Source organism: Prionailurus bengalensis, chromosome B3 (assembly GCF_016509475.1).
Source record: "Prionailurus bengalensis isolate Pbe53 chromosome B3, Fcat_Pben_1.1_paternal_pri, whole genome shotgun sequence".
In the NCBI taxonomy this organism is placed as follows: domain Eukaryota; kingdom Metazoa; phylum Chordata; class Mammalia; order Carnivora; family Felidae; genus Prionailurus; species Prionailurus bengalensis.
Window position 1 is genome coordinate 147,636,488 of NC_057355.1, and position 22,239 is coordinate 147,658,726.

Consider the following 22,239-nt stretch of genomic DNA (forward strand, 5'->3'; position numbering starts at 1 on the left):
CGGCCACTTGTCTTCCGGAATAACCTCAGCGAACATGGGTTTGGCCGTGGGCCGGGAATGGACATCAGGGCCTTGGCTGGACAGCACAGGTATCTGGTTTCTGCCCAGGTGCTGGGAGGTCTCAGTCCACAAGCCCTGGGGGGCAGGGCTGGCTCAACCCTTCCCCCCAAACACCAAGACATGGGGTCCGGTTGGACGTGGGACCTGCATGGGGCAGACAGCTGGGCAGCGGGTTCCATGCTGTGGGATCAGGTTTGTCAAGCTGTGATTTAGGTGTGGGAGGACACACATGTCCTGTTTATCAGCACGGCTGGAAACAGGTGTTTCTGCCCAGAGCAGGCGGCGTCCCGGCAGGCGAGGCTGCGGTGGTCCGGCTGAGCTGTGGAGCGTGCAGGACACGGCCCTCCCCTCGGACCACATGTCACAGTGCTGAGTTCGGGCCTGTGGCCGCAGAGCTGGGGAAAGTCACAAACGCGTTGTGTGGAGGGAAACAGCCAAGCCAGGGCCCCATGGGGGCTGTCACATGCCTCTGGCAGATAGACAGTTTGGCCGAGGTCGGTTGGTGCTTATGTAAGACGAAAGGAGAAGTCATGGTGGAGGGCAGCCCAGGGGATTCTTCTGCTGAAGAAACGAACCCGGCTGGCCAGGTGGGGCTGGGTTCACGCATGCTTTCCCCAAATGGAGCTCTGGCACTAGACGGATGTGCTCTGTCGTGTACTCTAGGGCATGTTGTAAGTTTGCTTCCTAGACAGAGAGAAGCTCAAATATGGACCTGCTGGGCCCAAACAGACACCCAGCATGCTCAGGGGCTTGGTGCCTTGCCCTCTTCCATTCTCCCAGGGCCTGCGGATGGGGCTGTGGGGTGTCAGTCCAAGGGCAGAGCCCAGAGCCAGGGGCAGCTTCCTTGGGAACAGCTGGGAGACAGCTGTGGCCGCCCTGTGGCGTCTCTGGGTGAGGCTGGGCGGGAGGATGAGGTTGAGGTCTGGAGGCCCAAGTGCACACCCTCCTTTGAGTCCTGCCGGACCATTCATTCGTTTGTGTGCTCACTCATTCATTCCTTCAGCTACTGTGCATGCTGGGCGTGTGCTGTCCTTGCTTCCATGGGGCTTGGAGGCCGACTGGGAGGAGGACAGACCCTGGGGCAGGCAGATGGTTTCGGGCCGTGAAGTCAGAGGAGCAGGCCCGGATGGCCTCGAGGTGGCTGGCGCTGGGGAGGCCTGGCCAGTCCAGCTGGGTTAGGCAGAAAGAGCCTTGTTCCTGATGTAAAGGGAGACCGTCAGCGGCTTTGAGCCGGGGCTACGGGCTCACAGGTCTTTAGGGGACCAGACCAGCTGTGGGCCGGGGAGGGGGCAGGCCTGGAGGCGGGCTGTACCACAGGGAGCTCTGGGTGGGTGTGACGTGGCTTGGAGTGTGTGGGAGGCAGGTCGCGATGACTTCGGGGTGTCTTTCGGGGGCCACTCGGCAGGCGGTCATTTACTGAGGTGGCAGCCTGGGGGAGGGGAGACTTCCGAAGGAGCTAACTGGGAATACAGGGACCGCAGTGTATTGTAAATGTGTGGCGTGTGCAGGAGGACACATCCGGGGGACAAAGTGCTCTTGTGACTCAGGGTCCATGTTGCGGGGGACGTGCGTTCACTGAGCAAGTGTTTCTGAGCACCTCCATGTGCTGGGCTCTTCTTTCTGTGTTGGGCATCATCAGGGAGCCACAGAAAACACTGTGCTCTTGGCATTAACTTTCTGGGTGATGGGAAAGAAATAACCAACCAATATAATGAGAGAGGGAGCCCCAGAGTGTGCCAGAGGGGCAGAGAAGAAAACGCAGTGGGGGAGCGGCACAGGGCAAGGGCATGGCCACTACGGGACCCGTGTGCGGACGAGCTGTGGGGGCACTGAGGCCTCCTGTGAGCTCTGGACACAGGGCTGCCCTTGCCACTGATAGGTCGCCGAGGGCAGGGTGGGCAGGGTGAGCCCTCCGGGACACAACCGTGGGCAGCCTCCTGAGTGGGTGCCACAAGGCTGGGGCAGCAGGTGGGCCCAGAGAGAGAACAGGATCTGTTCTCAGAGTTTGGCCTGAGACCCTAGATGGGGCCCCCTCGGCCAGCAGCGGTGACATGGGGACCCAGGGTGTGAGTTTCCTGTGGCTGCCACAGCAAATCCCACAGACCTTTGTCTCCTCAGGGTCTGGAGCCAAGAAGTCTGCCCCCAGCCCCTGGGCCACAGGCGGGCGTGGGCAGACTCTGGGACACAGCCTGTCCCCGGGTTTCCCTGCTCCAGGAGCAGCACCTGGGCTTGTGGCCACCCCGGGCACCTTGCTCTGGTGTCACGCTGCCTTCTCCTGTGGCTCTGTGACAACAGTGACCCCCACCAGCCGAGACCACCTCTCTTCTTGTACCCTGACCTTGAGGCAGCTGCAAAGTGCCTTTGCTGCAGAGGCCATGGGGGTCGTCTGACCACAGCCCCGCATCCGGTCGTGGCATGTCAGGTGTCAGGTGTGGGTCAGCCTCCACTGGCCACGTGCAGGGATGAGCATGAGCTGAAGCCGTGGATGGATGAGGGTGGGTGAGGACGGAGGTGGTGAGAGGGACGAGCAGTGACAGGGGGACACCAGCGTTGTGGCATTGGGGGCGGGGGGGGGCCGTGGACCGGCTGGGCTTGATGGTGGCTGCCTTCACTCTTGCCCCTGGCCAGCGGGTGGCGTCCACTGTGCTCACCTGCCCCCATGACCACTTCCTCTTCTGCAGCTGGGGACCCTGGGCGACGGCAGGCTTCCAACGGTGACTGTGTGCTGGGCAGCACCAGGGTCTCCCATGCGCCCCTTCAGGCACGACTGCGCGCACTGCCCCCGCCTGCTGCACCGGAGAGAACAGACCCAGGAGGCCGTGGGGCCAGGCACACACAGAATGAGCTCCACGTGTGGGCAGCACCCACTGCCCCCAGCTAGGTGCATGGGAGCCGTGTGGCGCCTGGGCATGTGTCTGTGTGCATACGTGAGCACACACGGTCTGCAGACCAGTGCGTGTACTATGTGCGTGCAAGCACGAGCCTGGTGCTTGCACATGTGTGTGCGCGTGCTGTGTCTGTAGGCTGCAGTGTGCGCGAGCATTGCCTGTGTCTGTGCACGCATGCTTCTGTGTGGACTGTGCTGTGCACATGTGTGCGTGTGCGTGTGGTGGGTGTATCTGTGAGTGTGCAGAGCGGCACCTCTCCCCCCGCCGGCTTCCCCACGGGGCAGCCCCCCATGGCCCGCCTGCCACAGCCGCACCCCAATCCCGGCTGGGACTCTCTCTCAGCCCCGGATCCTCTGAGCTGACGGAGGCAGGGAGACAAGAGGCAGGGTATGTGAGCAAGGCTGTTTATGGGGCCGGCTGGCAGGTGGGAAGGCAAGGGCCCACAGTCAGGGCCGCTGGTTCAGGAAGCGTGGGCTGGGTTTGGCGGCCGAGCCCTGGGCACAGGTGGACAGAGACGAGCATGGGGCAGGCAGAAGTGGGGCCGGGGCGCCCCGCACAGGCCAGAGTCCCAGCCTCCCTTCTCTGCGGGTGCAGGACATCCGCTCTCCTGGGGCTACTTCACCTGCAGCAAGAGCCCAAGGATTAGGAAGGGGGCCGGTGGCCGGAGGGTGCAGAGGGGGGATGTGAGGAGCCAGGTCCCCAGACGACAGGGCCCAGACCTCCGTGTACTTGTGAGCAGGTGCAACGTGCCCGCTTCCTGGCCGGAGTGCTGTGGCAGAGGGGAGGAGCCTCTGACGCCTGACAGGCCCCGGGCCCATGTCCACGGCCCATGGCAGCTGCACATCCCTCCCGCTCCCACCAGGCTCCCTGGGCTGGCTCCAGCGTGCCCCCCACCGGGCAGGGCACCGCCTCCCCCTAGCCCTGCACACAGGTGTGCTGGCTGCCTTACTTTGATGAAGGTGACGAAGCCGCTGTAGAGCAGAGTGAGAAGGAAGAGGGCCGCGAACGTGGGCCACAGTCTGCCGGTGTCTTCCAGGTCCGTGGAGCCGCCGCCGCTCTCGTCGTGGCTCTGGGGGGCTGGGGGGGTCATGTCCAGACCTGGGGAGCAAGGGCGCTGGTGAGGAGGTTGGGTTCGGAACCCGCACACGACGGGTTGCTGAGTGACAGGGGACTGCTCCGGGCATGCTTCTCCCGACCCGGAGTCTGTGAGGCTTCTCCCGGCCGGGTCCCCCAGTGCCCACAGAGCCAGACGGGGCCCCCCACCCCGTGCAGCAGATGGGCCGGAACCGAGCGCTGTGGCGCACAAGTCCCGGGCGCGAGCGGGAGGTGGTTGTCACCCGGTAGGGGTAGTCGCACAGGGGACCCAGCCAGGCAACGAGAGGTGGGAACGGCACGCACGAAGCTGTTCTGAGAGAGAGCCGGGAGGGCAGAGGGGCCCCGAGTGGCTGCCGCGGAGAGCTCGGGCGAGTAGGGGCAGGGCGGGCATGGCGGGATCTGCATCTCTGAGCAGCCGCTCCCCTGGACACTCGGGCGGGGGCCAGGATGGGAGGGGTTGCCGGGGTCCTGGTTCAGGGCCCAGTTCCTGTGTCACGGGGCGTGAGTGTGGAAGTCGTGTGCGCTTGCAAACTTTATAGCGGTCTGTTTATTCTAATAATGAAAACATGGCGATCTTTGTTAGTTTCATCTTTCTAGTAATTAAACCCTGTTGCATTCTACGAAGGTGTTGGTCCATGAGAACAGGAAATATTAACAAAGACAGCTGTCCTTGCTCCAGATAATTTGAGAAAACCTGTTCCAGACATGTGAAGTGTAGTGGTGAACGGTTGGGGGGTCAGCTGGACAGTCAAAAGTTACACAATCCTGCACGGACAGTGCCCTGTCCAGGTAAAGGCCATGTGTTCTGACCCCCCACCAGAGCACCAGACTGAGCCCCAGGGCATTGAAGGCTGCTCAGAGGACAGGAGGGTGGGTGGGTGACATGTTCATTTGCACCCGTCAGTCCAGTGAGGTGGGCCAGGCCGGTGGGCTGCGTGTCGGGCTTGGCCGAGGAGATGCTGTGATGTGGTTGGACGTGATCAGAACTGCTGTTAATGACAGAATCTGGATCTCCTGTGGGTCTAACTCTGCTGCTTCTTATCTTGATTATGGCTGAAGCTTTTCTGCTTCTTTGCATGTCTTTTAATTTTTGATTGCACGCTGGGCATTGTAAACAAACAGCCAGCACTGGAGAAGTGGAGCATATGATAGCACTTTCCTCGGGGCCGGGGTGAGGGCACATCTGGTCTGTCTAATCCCACTTGAGCCGGTGGGATGTCAGGACAGTTGGCTTCAACTCCAATGTTTGGGGTGGGTCAGGCCCCTCCCTCCACTGGGCTTCAGAGTCCAAGCACCATGCAGGACTGGAGATCTGTCCTAGCTCTGAGCACAGGTCCTGTCTGGGGCAGTCAGTGGTGGAGGGGATACAGTTGGGGCTCATCCCTATTCTTATTCCTCATGTCAGCCCATGTGGATGTTAAAGCCTTGACTGATTCCCTCAGGCCTCTCTCCTCCCTGGATGCTGATACCTCTGTCCGCCTGTGCCCAGGGTGGGGATAACGTAACCGTGTCCATCGGTGTCCAGGGTGGGGGTAACGTGGCCAACAATGTTGTCTTGCCCAGGAACCAGGTCAGCTGGGCTTCTCTGAGTCCTCAGCTCTTCGGTGACTTTAAATAAAGCTGGTTAATAAAGTGCGTGTGGCGCCGTCCTGCTGTTCCCGCTTGCCACGCTGCCTTCGTTATCTGTGACGTCCTCACTGGAAGCGCACGCATCCCGGTGCTGGGCAGCAAGGCTGGGCTGTGCGGGCACGGCCGGCAGGAAGACACCCTCAAGGAGGCCACTGTGATTAGTGGGGGAAGGACTGGAGGCAGTTGGCAGAGAAGTCCAGATGCTATAGGGTCCCCACATGAAGTGGAGAGTGTGGGCCTGTGGGGAGTAAGCTTAGGAATCCCCCGGGCTTACACCAACGGGTTAACAAGGCACAGAGAAGTACGAAGCTATAGGATGCTCACCCCCGAGTTTGGGTAAACAAGACAAGGCAACCGAGAATAGGGGGGTATAGAGGCCCCCGATGCATAGGTATATGAAATAAACAAGATTAGGCATTCAGGGCAGAAGCACCCCCAATTTAGTACGATAGCAGCTTTCACGGGAGAGTAGGACCAAGCTGGGTAAATTGGCGAACTGGACTATGGACCCCTGCACTGCAGGCGTAGCGGCCCAGAGCGGAGATGGTTAACGAAAGCAAAGGTGCCTTGTCAACCCCGAGGTCACGTGTCCTCCCTGCCTCATCCCCGAGATAAACAGAGATAAACAGAGGTGCTGCCTCAGGTCCGCTGTAAACAACCTTCCTCCCCACTGCCCGGCGCCCGGATTTTGTTTTGTGTTAACCCAAACCCCTAACGCCGAGGATCCTCAAGACCCCCTTTCCCTCACGTCCACAAGTGAATGTTCACAGATTCCTCGTCTCTTTGTGCACGTCCATCGCCGTGTTTGTAAGCCTTCTGATCCTGATACAAACGGGGCAAGGCCCTTATTCAGGTCTTGTTTTTTCCTGGACATTAGCCACCTCTCACTTTAATCCTGTGTCCTGCTCTCTTGCTGGCCAAGAGAGAACTTTAGACTTGGAGTCTACGGCAGATGGTGACCCCATTGTGACAGAAGGAAAGGGGACTATGGGCCGACGTGGCAAGGTGCTGCCGCGGCCAGGCAGTGCGACACAAGGACTGCAGGACGCCGCGGAACGCTAAAGGAGCTCCAAGAAAAAAAAAAAAAACGCACACGCACTGGTTACTGTCTCTACCTGATGAGGTGAGGGATAAAGCGAAACTAGATTCGCCGCCGCAGAGCTTTTTGAGAGTTCTCCCATGGGGCAACTCCCTCCCTCTGACTCCCTAGCCCCTGAACAAACGCGCTATGTTCGAATTTCTCAGTCCCTAGGAGAGATAGCAGGGACTACTCTAAATTATAAGGCTCTCCTTAGATTACTGGCTGTCCAACAAAATTGCCCTTGGTTCCCAGAACAAGGAACTTATGATCTTGATGTGTGGGAATGAGTAGGGAAAACGTTAAAGGCCAGGCATTCTAGAGGGGCTAATACCCCCCTAAAGTAATCCTCCCCTGGTCCATTGTCCATACTGCCCTTCTCCCCTCAAGCTCGGACGGTGTATATGAAGATGTAGTTATCTAAAAAGGAGGAGAAACCTCGCTCCCCCTCTAGCCAGCCTGTGCCTGTGGCTCCTTTACAGCCAGGAGATAGTCCTCCTCCCCCAAAAGGGTGGTACGATATCGATATCGAGCCTCTGAAAACCTCACCGACCTGCTCTGATAAAGTCCTCGCCCCGGTACAAAAGTACATTAAAAAAAGCCCATAAGGCCAGGAAACTCCAGCTATTTCCCATCGACAGGCAAATGGGCAATTTGGTCATGAAGGCCTGCTCTTTCTAACTGTAAAAGAATTGCAAAAATCAGTTCGGCCGTATGTCCATCGCAGCCCTTTTACAATGGGTATTTTAGAAAATATTCGCGGCTCTCATTCCATGTGTGCCTGGGACTGGGGCTCTCTTAACATCATCCGGACCCCAGCCCAGTATGCTGTCTGTGCCCAAGAGTTTCATGATGTTCGCATGACTCGTGCTGTGCAGAACTTTGCCGCTGCTATTCTGGTGTCTTTTCAACAACTGTCTGACACAGGGCAGTATCCCCAACCAAGGCAGCCAGCCCAGCTTCCAGTCATTGTCAGCAAAGCAATGCACCGAAATAGCGCAGTGGATTTTACAGAGGGCATCCCTGATATAGGGACTCTAACTCTCTCTGTCTCACTGTTTCTCCCTATGCACTCTGTTAGTCTTACTATATGTGAGGGCCTCTCCCTCATTCATTTCCTGGGTTAATAACGATGATGATTAGAACCAATTTTCTCTGGCTAGTCTACCTCGGGATAGAGATTTTAAGGAATATTCCCAAGCAGCTGCCGAAACTCTTTTTGTTTGGGGGAATTTCCCTGCCTTCTCTGGCCCAACATGGACTGCCTAATTCCACTAGTGCAAAACAAAACAAAACAAAACAAAACAAAACAAATGATACAAAACAAAACAAAAATCGATATCTGTTCATCTAGCTGAGCTGACAGAATTTAGGACCATATAAACTCTTTTCTCTGTCCTCTGTGCCCTTCTCTGCCTTCAGGCCTCTTGGAGGTTCCTCACCTTTTCTATCTTCTCTCCCCCTTCCTCCCATTTCTGCACTGCCTGGGGTAAGGCCTGCTATCTGAATCTTCAATGCTTCAGACAGCACTCCTCCCCATGCCGTCAAAAGGCAAAAACATGAAGACAAAAGCTTCTGCACTGCAAAGGAAACAATCAACAAAACTAAAAGGCAACTGATGGAATGGGAAAAGATATTTGCAAATGACATGTCGGACAAAGGGCTAGTATCCAAAATCTATAAAGAACTCACCAAACTCCACACCCAAAAACCAAATAATCCAGTGAAGAAATGGGCAGAAAACATGAATAGACACTTCTCTAAAGAAGACATCCAGATGGCCATCAGGCACATGAAAAGATGCTCAATGTTGCTCCTCATCAGGGAAATACAAATCAAAACCACACTCAGATATCACCTCACGCCAGTCAGAATGGCTAAAATGAACAAATCAGGAGACTATAGATGCTGGAGAGGATGTGGAGAAATGGGAACCCTGTTGCACTGTTGGTGGGAATGCAAACTGGTGCAGCCGCTCTGGAAAACAGTGTGGAGGTTCCTCAAAAATTAAAAATAGACCTACCCTATGACCCAGCAATAGCACTGCTAGGAATTTACCCCAGGGATACAGGACTGCTGATGCATAGGGGCACTTGTACCCCAATGTTTACAGCAGCACTTTCAACAATAGCTAAATTATGGAAAGAGCCCAAGTGTCCATCCACTGATGAACGGAGAAAGAAATTGTGGTTTATATACACAATGGAATACTACGTGGCAATGAGAAAGAATGAAATATGGCCTTTTGTAGCAACGTGGATGGAACTGGAGAGTGTGATGCTAAGTGAAATAAGTCATACAGAGAAAGGCAGATACCATATGTTTTTACTCTTATGTGGATCCTGAGACACTTAACAGAAGACCATGCGGGGGGGGGGGGGGAAGGGAAAAAAAAGTTAGAGAGGGAGGGAGCCAAAGCATAAGAGACTCTTAAAAACTGAGAACAAACTGAGGGTTGATGGGGGGTGGGAGGGAGGGGAGGGCGGGTGATGGGCATGGAGGAGGGCGCCTGTTGGGAGGAACACTGGGTGTTGTATGGAAACCAATTTGACAGTAAATTTCATATTGAAAAAATAAATTGAGGTAAATTCATTGGATATCTAGTGAGATAAGAGGCTAAAGCACTAACTACTAGATGTAGGTTTGTGCTTCTGACTTGTTGCAAAATAAAGACTAAGGATATTTGGAACTGTTAAAAAACATGCTTTATGCTTAATGGATTCATAAGTCTACCACCTAAATTTTTCTAAGTAACAGACAATTCACAATTGGTCGCTATCTAGTTTTCACTGGAGACTAAGGTTTCTAAGAGTTAAAATTCTGCTAAATGTAGTTAAAACTGATGAAAATAACAAAGCAACTCTGTGTGTAGGAAAGTAGGCGATATGAAAGAAAGATATAAGAAATGTAAATATATTTTGTTGAAGGTAAAAGAAAGTAACTTTGTCCTATTCAAGACTGGTTCTTTGCAGAGAAATGGCTTGGGACAAAATCTCAATGCAAAGAAAAGTTGTGGAAGTTTCGTGCAGGAAATCTTTAAAAAGGAATTTTATGTGTGGTCGGGACGGACGAAGGTTAAAGTAAATGGATTTGAAAACTGTACGGGGTTGAGATTAAAATTCCTCCTCCTTTGAGCCAAAGACTGGGAAAATGATGGCAGTACCCTTGGTGCCGCCTCCAAATCCTCCACGTTTGTGTTGTTCCTGTTTAGCAGGGGACTGGATGCCTCTGCCAGATGACGGGGGGATGACATTTGAAGGGCTTTTACTCAGATACGTGGGAGCCGTTTTGCTAAACTTAGCCCATCGTACGCCACAAATGGATATTCACATGGCTGAAACATATTTGTGTGGGCATTGCCGAGAAAGGCAGGGGAATAGACCTTGGCTTTGGCCCTTTAACCCCCTGCCCCGACGGCCAGTGATCGATATGTCAGTTACTGCTGAGCAGAAGTAAAATTAGTGCACCCTGCAACAACTACAGAAAACATAACACATTTTCGTTAACGGTAATGAATAAGTAAGTCAATGCATAAACGTAATACATTTTTGTTAATGGTAATAAGTAAGTCAATACATAAACGTGTAAATAATTTTAACACAAAGGGTAAAACAGCAGGACAACATGCCCTTCTAAGTTGTTTCACTTAAGCCTTGGTTGGAATTACCCGTTTCTTACAATCCACAAGGCCAAGCAATTGTAAAATGAACATATATTATGCTCAAAACATGTGAAAAAACAGAAAGGGGGAGATACCCCTGGGTGTCTGCATGGCAACCTCAGCTTCTCGATCGGGCTATGATTACTCTTCACTTTTTAAATCTCAATCCTCAAGGACTCACCCCAGCTGCGGGGCATTCTTTGAAATCAGATAAACCCTCTCACCCTATGGTGCTCTGCAGAAACCCCTGAAGGGGGGCCCACACAGACGGCCCACTCAGCTTCCCGCCTGGGGTCGAGGATATGCTTGTATTCTTTCAGATTCCCGACCTCTGTGGATTCCCTCAGAGGGAACCATGAGGGAATGGCATGGTGGAGACCCCTAGGATATAGTCCGATGAACCAAGACTTCCGGAGAATGACCCCGAGGGAGCGGCCCCCTTCTTCAAGGTGGGAGAAGCCTCTTCGTGGACTCCTCATCCTGAAGCCACTCTACAAACACAAGTCCTTGCCCATGATATAACACGGGGAAGCCTTAAAGCGCCTGTCTAACCAGGCTGGCATCCTCTTACAACACAGTGATATTGCATATATCCCTGATTCGCATCTGATGGCCGTGACTTCTGTCATTAACAAAAATTCAATACGTGTAAGCCTGATTATACTCCTTGCCCTCATTTGTCCAGGCCAAGCTCGATATTCATATTGGGCTCATCTCCTTAACCCACCTCTACTTGACAGCTTAACACTCCTAGGAGGCAGCGGGGTCAGTACTGTTGTCTGGACATGTCCTCCACTGTGCAGGGCTGCCCATGGCTGGGCCTGGGCTGTCGGGGGGTGTCCGAGCCACTGGAGGCTGGCACAGCCTTATTCTTATTAGCAACAATGACACTGAGTTCATGGGAGGAGCCACTCTTAACCCTCCCTTCCAAATGGAACAAGAGCATTGGCTTTAAATGCCAAGACCCCAGTGGTGGCTTCCTCCAGCACCTCCTGTGTGTGTTACCAAACTCAACAACTTATCTGCTCGTATTAAACGAATAATCAATTGGCTTTTGCAAGTACAGCCCAAAACCTCTACAAGGCCAATTTTCCCTTTTTTCTCAGCCACAAGCTTTGCTATACCTCAAAAAACAAGCATATCTCACACTCCTAATGTTATAGCTTGCTCTAGTCTCAAATATTCAGACCACCCCTGGAACATTATTCCCTGGACAACCTGTTATGGAGAGACTGAACATAATCTTCACTGGGGTAATTGGACTGTTATGATAGGGGTCCTAGAGGATATCATGAAACAAAATAGTCTAATAAGACTGTATCCTTTGGCCAGCCTAGTAGGGGGATATTTTTTGGAAAAATGGAGATTTGGCCCTATAGTTTCTTCATATAAAGGAAAATTAAAACAACCTTGGCTTGTTAGTCTTTGGAAGCTAGGTCTTCCCTTCTTCACTCTTCCTATCAGCCACGGTGAAATTTATGTAGAACCACATGCTAACCTAACTGGGGCCTCCCTGTACGATAACCAGTTCACATGGACCAGTTCAAGGGACTATTTGTGTCCCTTCTCCCTATGTTCTCTTTGCTACCTCCACCATCCAGATCTGACAACTAGGACATAATTATAATATCTCTATGTCCCCAGGCTGGTTTATGTCCTGCATAAGTCATGATAACATCACCCAATTAAACATCTCCTCTTTATTAGTGCTTAGACAGTGCGTCTCAACCTGGTTCCTGTTAACAGCTCTGTGTCCTACATGCATCCATCAGGACCAGGCGTGCTTTCCAAGCTTCTTCAACACTGACACTCTGCTGCAAGGCGGAAAAGATTTGTTAGCCTGTTAATCACGGGCATCCTAGCAGCAGTAGGCGTTATCACCCCTGCCACCGTAGCTGGAGTCAGCCTGCATCATACTATCCAGACAGCCCATGTCCTTAACGAATTAATAACACCAAAGAATCTGTAAGCCAAACTTCGATTAATAAACAAGTCTTGGCCTGCCTTGAAGCTCTTGAGGCTGCAGTGGAATTCATCGGAAAGAAACAGGAGGCCTTGTTCCTCCGCTCTAAACTGCCCTGTGACCCTAACAACCAGCATATACGCATGACTGCCATTCCTTAGAACCACTCCCCAGCTTGGGACGCTGTCCAGACACACCTTTGAAGTGTCTTTTCTTCCCACCTCTCTGACAATATAGAAGATTTAGCTATGACGTTGAGCCAACAGCTACAATATACAGAGGATCAGCTTAAAAATGAATGAGCTGATTCCTGGGGAATGTGGCGTTACCTAAATCCTTCCGGCTAGCACCCATCTCAAACTCTGGATCACTCTGGGAGGCAGAATGCTTTTACTGTGTCTCTTTTTATGTCTTTGCAGAATCTCCCTCCAAGCCACCCAAAAGCAAAAGGAGGGCCAGGAGCTCATCATGACAGTTCTCAAACACAAGACTAGAAGAACCAAGAACAGCAAAAAGGGGGAACTGTGGGGGGTAAGCTTAGGAATCCCCCGGGCTTACACCAACGGGTTAACAAGGCACAGAGAAGTACGAAGCTATAGGATGCTCACCCCCGAGTTTGGGTAAACAAGACAAGGCAACCGAGAATAGGGGGGTATAGAGGCCCCCGATGCATAGGTATATGAAATAAACAAGATTAGGCATTCAGGGCAGAAGCACCCCCAATTTAGTACGATAGCAGCTTTCACGGGAGAATAGGACCAAGCTGGGTAAATTGGCGAACTGGACTATGGACCCCTGCACTGCAGGCGTAGCGGCCCAGAGCGGAGATGGTTAACGAAAGCAAAGGTGCCTTGTCAACCCCGAGGTCACGTGTCCTCCCTGCCTCATCCCCGAGATAAACAGAGATAAACAGAGGTGCTGCCTCAGGTCCGCTGTAAACAACCTTCCTCCCCACTGCCCGGCGCCCGGATTTTGTTTTGTGTTAACCCAAACCCCTAACGCCGAGGATCCTCAAGACCCCCTTTCCCTCACGTCCACAAGTGAATGTTCACAGATTCCTCGTCTCTTTGTGCACGTCCATCGCCGTGTTTGTAAGCCTTCTGATCCTGATACAAACGGGGCAAGGGCCCTTATTCAGGTCTTGTTTTTTCCTGGACATTAGCCACCTCTCACTTTAATCCTGTGTCCTGCTCTCTTGCTGGCCAAGAGAGAACTTTAGACTTGGAGTCTATGACACAGGCCAAGGAGCAGAACCAGGTCAGGAGAAGAGGACAGGGGCCTGGTGTGGGGGGACCTTCCGTGCGATGCTTTATAACAATGATGATGCTGGGCATGTGCATGTGCTCAGGTGACCAGGGGTGCACGTGCACACATACCTGCAGCCTACACCTGGGGCTCTGTGCATGACGGCAGACCAGTCTCCAGCCTTGGCTGAGTCTGTCCAGGGGGCTGGTCCAGCCTCACCTGTGACATCACCTGTGATGGAGAGGCCTGGTTTGTGCCTGGGGAGGGCTCCCATCTGCTGGGTGTAGGAGAGTGGACATTGGAGGAGGTCAGTGTGGACCTGGCCCTCAAGGAGCCTCGGGTGGGGGGTCGATCTCCTTACACACCTGCTTAGGGGATCAGGGGAGGGAAGGTAAGCAGGGCCGGGAGGCTGCTCTGATGACTGGAGAACAGATGTGCCTGAGGGGTCTGAGCCAGGAAAGAGGGTGCCCAGAGGGCAGGGGGCAATGCTGTGGAGATAGGCTGAGGACCAGGAGTCCCAGCCTCGGTGGGGACAGGGGCTGGTGCTAGGACATCACGGGGAGGCCTGCTGGGACACAGGCAGGTGGACTGGGGGCTGAGGAGAGCCGCCTTTCTAGGGGACCCTTCAGGCTGCTGCCCAACAAGATGTTAGCACTTCCAGATCTGGCTGTAGGAGGCAGTGGGTCAGTACTGTTGTGTGGACATGTCCTCCACTGTGCAGGGCTGCCCTTGGCCGGGTCTGACGAGGGGGTGTCTGAGCCAGTGGAGGCTGGCACAGCCTTCCTGTGTGTCCCCCCCACCACATCGCTGGCATGGCCTCCACATGGCATCTGCCTCTACCCCACTTCTAGGGCCACCTCTCCATGCTCGAACAGCGGGGGGATGGTGTCCTGCTACCTGCTTGGCCTGAGGTGTCCACCTCTGTCCCTCCAGGGCCTTGCCTGGGTGTTGTCCCCTGATGAGGTGGTGAGGGGGCCTGATAGCCAGCCTCTGAGGGGAGAGTGAGCCCTGGACCTCCAGTGTGAGCCCCCACCCTAGTTGGCCTCTGTCCCCTCTGCCCTACAGGTGGCCTGCAGTCAGGGCCTGCTGTGGGCATGTGCGGGTCAGATTCTCTGGGCGCCCCAGCCCAGCTCCCACTTCTGGGTGTACCTGGCTTCTGAGGTGCTGACTGTTCTCCCAAGCCAGTGGGGGTCCTGGGGCTTGGGGAGGCTCAGATGTCCCTGGGAGGGTTGTGTCTGGGATGACCAGCCTCCCCAGGGGAGGCCCCTGCTCTGAGCTCAGCAATGGGGCAGGTCTTGGTGGGAAATGGCTGCTCCTTGGGGGCCCGGCAGGGGTGACACCTACCTCCCACCCCTCCTAGTCCAGCACATGGCCTGTGGACATGAGGACAGGCTTCAGGGGGACAGGTATCAGGGTATCCAAAGCCCTGAGTGCAGGGAAAATGTGTGCACACTCCAGGTGCCCACCAGGCTGGGGCAGGGTCATCCTGGCTGGGTGGCACAGACCCTTGGCTGCAGCCCCAGGACCCAGCCCTTCAGCTCCTCTGGGACTGCCCCCCACCCCCAGCCCTGGCCCCGTGCCCATGTGTGACTCACTGGCCGTGTCTGGGCTCCAGCTGGCGTTGAGCAACCTTCGGGAGGCCTCGTGCCGGACCACACACGTGTAGGTGTCCGGGCGAGGGGCCGGGGCCGTGCGGATGTGCAGGACGCTCCAGGTCTCGAAGGTGCTGCTCCCCAGCTCGGCTGCGGGGGGTGCAGTGGCAAAGGAAGCAGAGTCTACCTGGACCTGGTCCCTTAGCCAGGTGAGGAGGACGTCTGGGGGCGAGAAGCCGGACACCTTGCACAGGAGCCAGGAGGCTGCTCTGGACACAGTCAGGACGTGGACCGTGAGGCTGCTGGGCGCAGAGGCAGCTGCGAGGAGAAGCCTGGTCATGCGCGGGCCACCCGGGCCCTTGGGGGGAGCTGGGCGGCCCGGGTCCTGGACAGAGGAGCGGCTGTGCCAGGCGGGGGTGCGCGCGCAGGGCCCCCAGCCTCACCGTGTTCCCCGGGGGCTGTGGAGGGGGCCTCACCGTGTTCCTTGGGAGCTGCGGACACCACTTGGGAAGCCACGTCCGGGCCGCTCAGCGTGCAGGTGATGTTGGCCCCTGAGGCCCAGGAGGCCACGGGCAAGTCCAGGCGGCTTCTCAGGCTCTGGGAACCATTGGCATTCTCCTCCAGCGGCCCACTGTCCACACCCGCGTGCAGGGGCGCCCCGGCCACCTCCCAGGACAAGCGGGCCTCCTGAAGGCCAGCCCCCACTGCCAGGCAGGTGAAGGTGGCCTGTCCCTTGAGCCACGGGCCCTGCAGGGGAGGCTGTGGCAGGTAGAGGCTGGGAGGGCTGGTGTGGTTCCGACACTCTGCCAGAGGACAGTGGCCTCGGTCACTGGGGGCACTGGGGAGAGCAGACCCGGCCTGGGGGTGGTGCTGTGGGCAGTGCGACATGCCCTCTCTGACTCTGCCCGGCCTGCTGCTCTCCCTGGTGCAGACCCGGCCTTTGTCTCCTCCTGGCCTCCCGCCACCGGCCCAGGGGCTTGCTCCCGAGCTGGGCTGTCCCCGGGGCTCCCAAATCTGTTCTTCCCCTTCTTCCCCGCTCTGTGCCCCAGGGCACTGACCTCTGAGACTGCCGTCCGCTGTCCTTTCCGGCTCTCTGGTTTGCTCCTGGGTGTGGCTGGTGGAAGGCACTGCGGAGGGAGGTGGGGGGAGAGACTGTGTGCTGCACACGTGGTCGGGCCGTGGCCTCCCTGGGCCCCTCAGCCTTCCTGCTCTCTGGGGTTCTGAGACCTGCCCGGACCCGCCACTGCCCCCTAGTCACCACGCCACAGTCACTTCCACACTTGTGGCGACAATGGCCGGTGAGTTACCGGTCCCAGCAGTTTGCTCTGTAAAGGGTCGGACGGCAAATCTTTAGGCTTTTCTGTCTCTCCTCCTCCCCGCCTCCGCCGTTCCTCTCAAACTGCAAAGACTGTTCCCAGCTTGTAGGAGGAAACAGGCTGTGGGCAGCGTCTGGCTGCGGGAGTGCCGAGGCTCACATGCCCCGGGGGACAGGGACCGGTGAGCGAGTCCCGCTGCACAGACCACTCTGCATTCTTGCCCGGGGGACTCCCCTGTCTCTTGATCAGTCCCCCCACGTGGAGCCAGGGCCCTGGCCGTGTTTGGAGATGGGGGTGTCGCGGCTCTGGCCTGGGTGGGGGCCACCCGTGGGGGGAGGCTCTCTGTCTGTCCAAATGCTTCTGCTAACGTGGCACAGGAGTGACTGTCAGACCCTCCTCCCGAGACGCCAGCAGGGCGACGGGGAGCCAGTGAGGGCGGGAGGGGAGGGGGCTCCTGCTGTGGGGAGGCCTTGGGTCCCATGCCACGGCCCCCGAGCCTTCAGGGGGCATGCTACAATTCTGCAAGGGTCACTCCTGGCCGCTTTGGTGACGCATCCTCACGTGAGGCCCCATGACAAGCTCAGGGCCCAGTCCTGTGGGCTGCTGGGTCAGCTGCGTCCCAGTCCTGGCCCGTGGGCCTGCCTTTGTCGGCTATGCTTTCGCAGGGTGTCTTGGGTGGGTCTCCTGTTCACAAAGGGCCAGAGGCGTGTCTGCTGGTGCCAAGCACAGGGCCTGGCGCACAGTAGGTGCTTGGTAGACGTCAGTTCAGGGCCTGTCTTTCCTGACTCAGATGGGACTTGAAGCCTTGCGGGAGAAGTCATGGAGGGCTGCCTGAAGGGGGCATCCTAAGAGATGGGAAAGCAGGAAAGGGTGTGCTGGGGTGGGGGCTCCTCACCTGAGACCCTGGCAGTGCTGGGCACTGTGGTGGAGTCCTCTGGTGGGGTTGGCCCAAGAGTCGACAGGGGGGTCTTATTTTCCCAAGATGCTGAAATCAGAGGAAAGTGGGAGGTGAGGGTCGGACCGTGTGTGCACTGAGGTGGGAGGGCTGTGTGGTGGACGGGAGGACCTGGAAACGGCGGGAGGGAGGGACGAGCTGGTTGTGCTGTGCAGAGGTGGGGACTGGGCCATGGGAAGCCTCACACTCAGCCTCTGCCTTTCTTTTGCACCCTGAGGACAGGGTCTGCGGGGAAAGGGTTTGAGGGTTGGGGTGATGAGAGGTGACCCTCATGGGCGCCGTGCTGAGGCCTGGGTGCCTGTGTCGGTCCTTGGGGTCAGGCCCTGGTGGAAGGTGTGGGAGACCCGGGAGGGCCCTCCTTGTGGTCTCGGGGCCACCCACCTGGCCACTGGAAGGCCTTCTGCAGCTTGCCGCTGGCGGTGCTGCACTGGTGGGGGTCTGGCTTCCACTGGGCAGTCAGGAAGGACAGCTCAATGTTGTCTTGTGCGTTCGGCATGAAGAGATTGGTCTTTTTGGCCTGGTCCTGCTTCCCCGAAACCGAGGTCACCTGCACTGACTCTCGGGAGTATCCTCTTGCCAAGCAGGCCAGGACTATGGGGTCGCCTTCTTTCGGGGCTTGACACCCCGAGACCAAGGGGAACACGTGCAGCGCTTCTCTGGAGGCTGAAAGACAGACACGGGGTTCTGGGGTTGGGGCTCCCAAGGGTGCGGGGTGGGGGTGTGTGGCAGGGCAGAGCCGGCCGAGTGGCCGGGGCTCCCACTGCAGAGCCCGAGGTTGGGGTTGCCCAGACCCCAGTGCAGGGCGGTCCCTCCGTGATGGGTCCAGGGCCATGTGTCCCCACACCCAGGGCTCCAGCTGCTGGCCCCTGGCCACCGCGGCACAGGTGCCGTTTGCCTGCAGAGGGGCCACGTGGCCAGAATTCTGTGTGGTTCTCCGAGGAGTGGGTGGGGTCGGCCCTCCCCCCCGCCCCCCGACCCTGTGCCCTGGGGCGGGGTGGACAGGCTGTGCTGCACACTGGGCCCTACGGGCGGCAGGTCCCAGGATGAGGGACTCCATGTGGGCTGTCCCAGTCCCCTTGTCCTCTCCCCAGGGACCTGGCTGGCCAAGGGCGGCTGAGCAAGCATGAGGCCCCTGAGGGCTCTGCTGTATCTTAGTCTGTGGGCCCATTCCTCCTGGCTCCTGCCTCATCCCACGTCCCCCCAGGGCACCGTGCTGCCATTGCGTAGACAGGGTCAGTCATGCCCTTTCTTCAGCTTGGACTGAGGTTGTCTGGGTGGGTGGGGGTGCCAACCCCCCTCCTCACTGGTCCCCTGGGGACGGGACCCACCTCTCTGCTCTCCCAAGCACCTGGCCACCGTGCCCCTGCCTTCTCCCATCCACATGCCAGAGGCCCCCGCTGCGCAGCCTCCCTGTCTTCCCCTCGGGCCCTGAACTTGGGTCTGTGGGCCGCATTGCCTCCTAAACCCCAGTGCCTCAGAACGTGATCTTGTTGGGGGGACGCAGTCACAGTAAAGTCATGAGGTCATACTGCCAGAGGGTGGGCTCCAAATGCAGCATGACTGTCCTTACAAAAGGGGATATAGACATGAACAGGAAGTGCTCTGCATGAGGAGGACGGTGGGACTGGGGGGAGGACTGGTGATCAGACAGGCGTTATGCGCAAGGATGATGGTGGGACTGGGGGGAGGACTACGGATCAGACATGGCATTGTGTGCGAGGATGATGGAGGGACTGGGGGGAGGACCAGGGATCAGACACGGCGTTGTGTGCGAGGACGACGGTGGGACTGGGGGGAGGACCAGGGATCAGACACGGCGCTGAGCGTGAGGGCGACGGAGGGACTGGGGGGAGGACCAGGGATCAGACACGGCACTGAGCGCGAGGGCGACGGAGGGACTGGGGGGAGGATCAGGGATCAGACACGGCACTGCGTGTGAGGACGACGGTGGGACTGGGGGGAGGATCAGGGATCAGACACGGCACTGCATGTGAGGACGATGGTGGGACTGGGGGGAGGATCAGGGATCAGACACGGCACTGAGCGCGAGGGCGACGGAGGGACTGGGGGGAGGATCAGGGATCAGACACGGCACTGCGTGTGAGGACGACGGTGGGACTGGGGGGAGGACTACGGATCAGACATGGCACTGTGTGTGAGGACGACGGAGGGACTGGGGGGAGGACCAGGGATCAGACACGGCGTTGTGTGCGAGGACGACGGTGGGACTGGGGGGAGGACCAGGGATCAGACACGGCGCTGAGCGCGAGGGCGACAGAGGGACTGGGGGGAGGATCAGGGATCAGACACGGCACTGCGTGTGAGGACGACGGTGGGACTGGGGGGAGGATCAGGGATCAGACACGGCACTGCGTGTGAGGACGACGGTGGGACTGGGGGGAGGATCAGGGATCAGACACGGCACTGCGTGTGAGGACGACGGTGGGACTGGGGGGAGGATCAGGGATCAGACACGGCACTGAGCGCGAGGGCGACGGAGGGACTGGGGGGAGGATCAGGGATCAGACACGGCACTGCGTGTGAGGACGACGGTGGGACTGGGGGGAGGATCAGGGATCAGACACGGCACTGCGTGTGAGGACGACGGTGGGACTGGGGGGAGGATCAGGGATCAGACACGGCACTGCGTGTGAGGACGACGGAGGGACTGGGGGGAGGACTAGGGATCAGACACGGTGCTGAGCGCGAGGACGACGGTGGGACTGGGGGCAGGACCAGGGATCAGACACGGCGCTGAGCGCGAGGACGACGGAGAGACTGGGGGGAGGACCAGGGATCAGACACGGCACTGCGTGTGAGGACGACGGTGGGACTGGGGGGAGGACCAGGGATCAGACACGACGCTGAGCGTGAAGACGACGGTGGGACTGGGGGGAGGACCAGGGATCAGACATGATGCTGAGCGCGAGGACGACGGAGGGACTGGGGGGAGGACCAGGGATCAGACATGATGCTGAGAGCGAGGACGACGGAGGGACTGGGGGGAGGATCAGGGATCAGACAGGGCGTTGTGTGGGAGGACGATGGAGGGACTGGGGGGAAGACTAGGGATCAGACACGGCGCTGAGCCCGAGGACGACGGAGGGACTGGGGGGAGGATCAGGGATCAGACAGGGCGTTGTGTGGGAGGACGATGGAGGGACTGGGGGGAGGACCAGGGATCAGACACGGCGCTGAGCCCGAGGACGACGGAGGGACTGGGGGGAGGATCAGGGATCAGACAGGGCGTTGTGTGCGAGGACGATGGAGGGACTGGGGGGAGGACCAGGGATCAGACACGGCGCTGAGCCCGAGGACGACGGAGGGACTGGGGGGAGGATCAGGGATCAGACAGGGCGCTGTGTGCGAGGACGACGGAGGGACTGGAGGGAGGATCAGGGATCAGACAGGGCGCTGTGTGCGAGGACGACGGAGGGACTGGGGGGAGGACCAGGGATCAGACAGGGTGCTGAGCGCGAGGACGACGGTGGGACTGGGGGGAAGACCAGGGATCAGATACGGCGCTGAGCGCGAGGACGACGGTGGGACTGGGGGGAGGACCAGGGATCAGACAGGGCGCTGCATGTGAGGACGACGGTGGGACTGGGGGGAGGACCAGGGATCAGACATGATGCTGAGCGCGAGGACGACGGTGGGACTGGGGGGAGGACCAGGGATCAGACAGGGCGCTGAGCCCGAGGACGACGGAGGGACTGGGGGGAGGATCAGGGATCAGACAGGGCGCTGAGCGCGAGGACGACGGTGGGACCGGGGGAGGACCAGGGATCAGACACGGCGCTGAGCGCGAGGACGACGGTGGGACTGGGGGGAGGAGCAGGGATCAGACACGGCGCTGAGTGCGAGGACGACGGTGGGATTGGAGGGAAGACCCAGGATCGGACACAACGGGCAGACACCAGGGTTGGGGGGCATGGAGGGAACGTGCCCCCAGAAGTGACATGGTCAGCGTCCGGCTCCCGCTGCGTGGGCTGCCGCAGGAGAAGAGGGGCATACACACTCCGGTGTCAGAAGTGGGGTGTGACAGAGCTGACATGTGGAAGTACCCATGTGGTGTCAGAACCCAAGGCTGTGGTTCTGAGGTGCACGTCAGAAAAAGCCGGACTGCCTTGAAGACTGTGCGTATGCATTTGGGTGTTACAGGCCATTCTGATGAGGGCTTGGAGAGGAAGGGAGGGCGGAGGGCCTCCTGTCTCGGCTGTGCGCCGTGTGGACACGTGGCTCGGGACGTTTCTGAGCAAAGTGCCAGAGGAGGGGCTGGGCCTCTGCTGTCTGCTCCTGGTGGATGTGGGAGAAGGGAGAGGGAGAGGAAGGCAGGGAGCTGGCAGAGAGGAGCCAGAACTCGAAGCTTTGGGAGGGTCTCTTCCTGTCTGGACACAGGGCCCAGGGTCTGGCCGGGCCTCCTTTTGCTAAGGCATCACCTGTGTGGTCCAAGCAAGCATGTCAGTAGCAGCCAAGTGGTTACCCAGGAAAGGTCCGGCCTCTGCCTGGGCCCTCGCTGCCACTGCCCCATGGCTTGTGGCCGCCCTGGCTGTCTGTGCGGTGTCCAGGCGAGCCTCTGCCACGGGTCCCACCCCCGCCTCTGCCACGGCCTGGCCCTCGTCTGTGGTGGCCTGGGGGGACGGAGACTGTTCTTGTGCCTCCCCTCTGCCAGATGCTCTCCTAACCGTCTCACCAGAAACTTCTCCTCCCATCCACACGCCCCAGATGCCTCAGCAGGTGGGACAAACCCTCGGGAC

The 22,239-nt window shown here is 57.9% G+C and overlaps 1 protein-coding gene and 1 gene segment (V, D, J or C); both read right to left on the reverse strand.

The window, feature by feature from the left end:
* Nucleotides 1–22,239, reverse strand: part of LOC122469620 — a 224,822-nt gene that overhangs the window by 29,305 nt on the left and 173,278 nt on the right.
* The window catches only part of LOC122469619 (immunoglobulin delta heavy chain-like), a 125,560-nt gene continuing 106,659 nt past the window's right edge, over nt 3,339–22,239 (reverse strand). The window contains exons 6-12 of the mRNA XM_043557145.1: nt 17,864–18,145; nt 17,423–17,512; nt 16,270–16,338; nt 15,688–16,014; nt 15,215–15,529; nt 3,898–4,046; nt 3,339–3,570 (exon numbers count right to left, since the gene is read on the reverse strand). Of these exons, the coding sequence (XP_043413080.1) occupies nt 3,562–3,570; nt 3,898–4,046; nt 15,215–15,529; nt 15,688–16,014; nt 16,270–16,338; nt 17,423–17,512; nt 17,864–18,145 (1,241 nt within the window). The 3' untranslated portion in view covers nt 3,339–3,561. The remainder of the gene's footprint in view (nt 3,571–3,897; nt 4,047–15,214; nt 15,530–15,687; nt 16,015–16,269; nt 16,339–17,422; nt 17,513–17,863; nt 18,146–22,239) is intronic.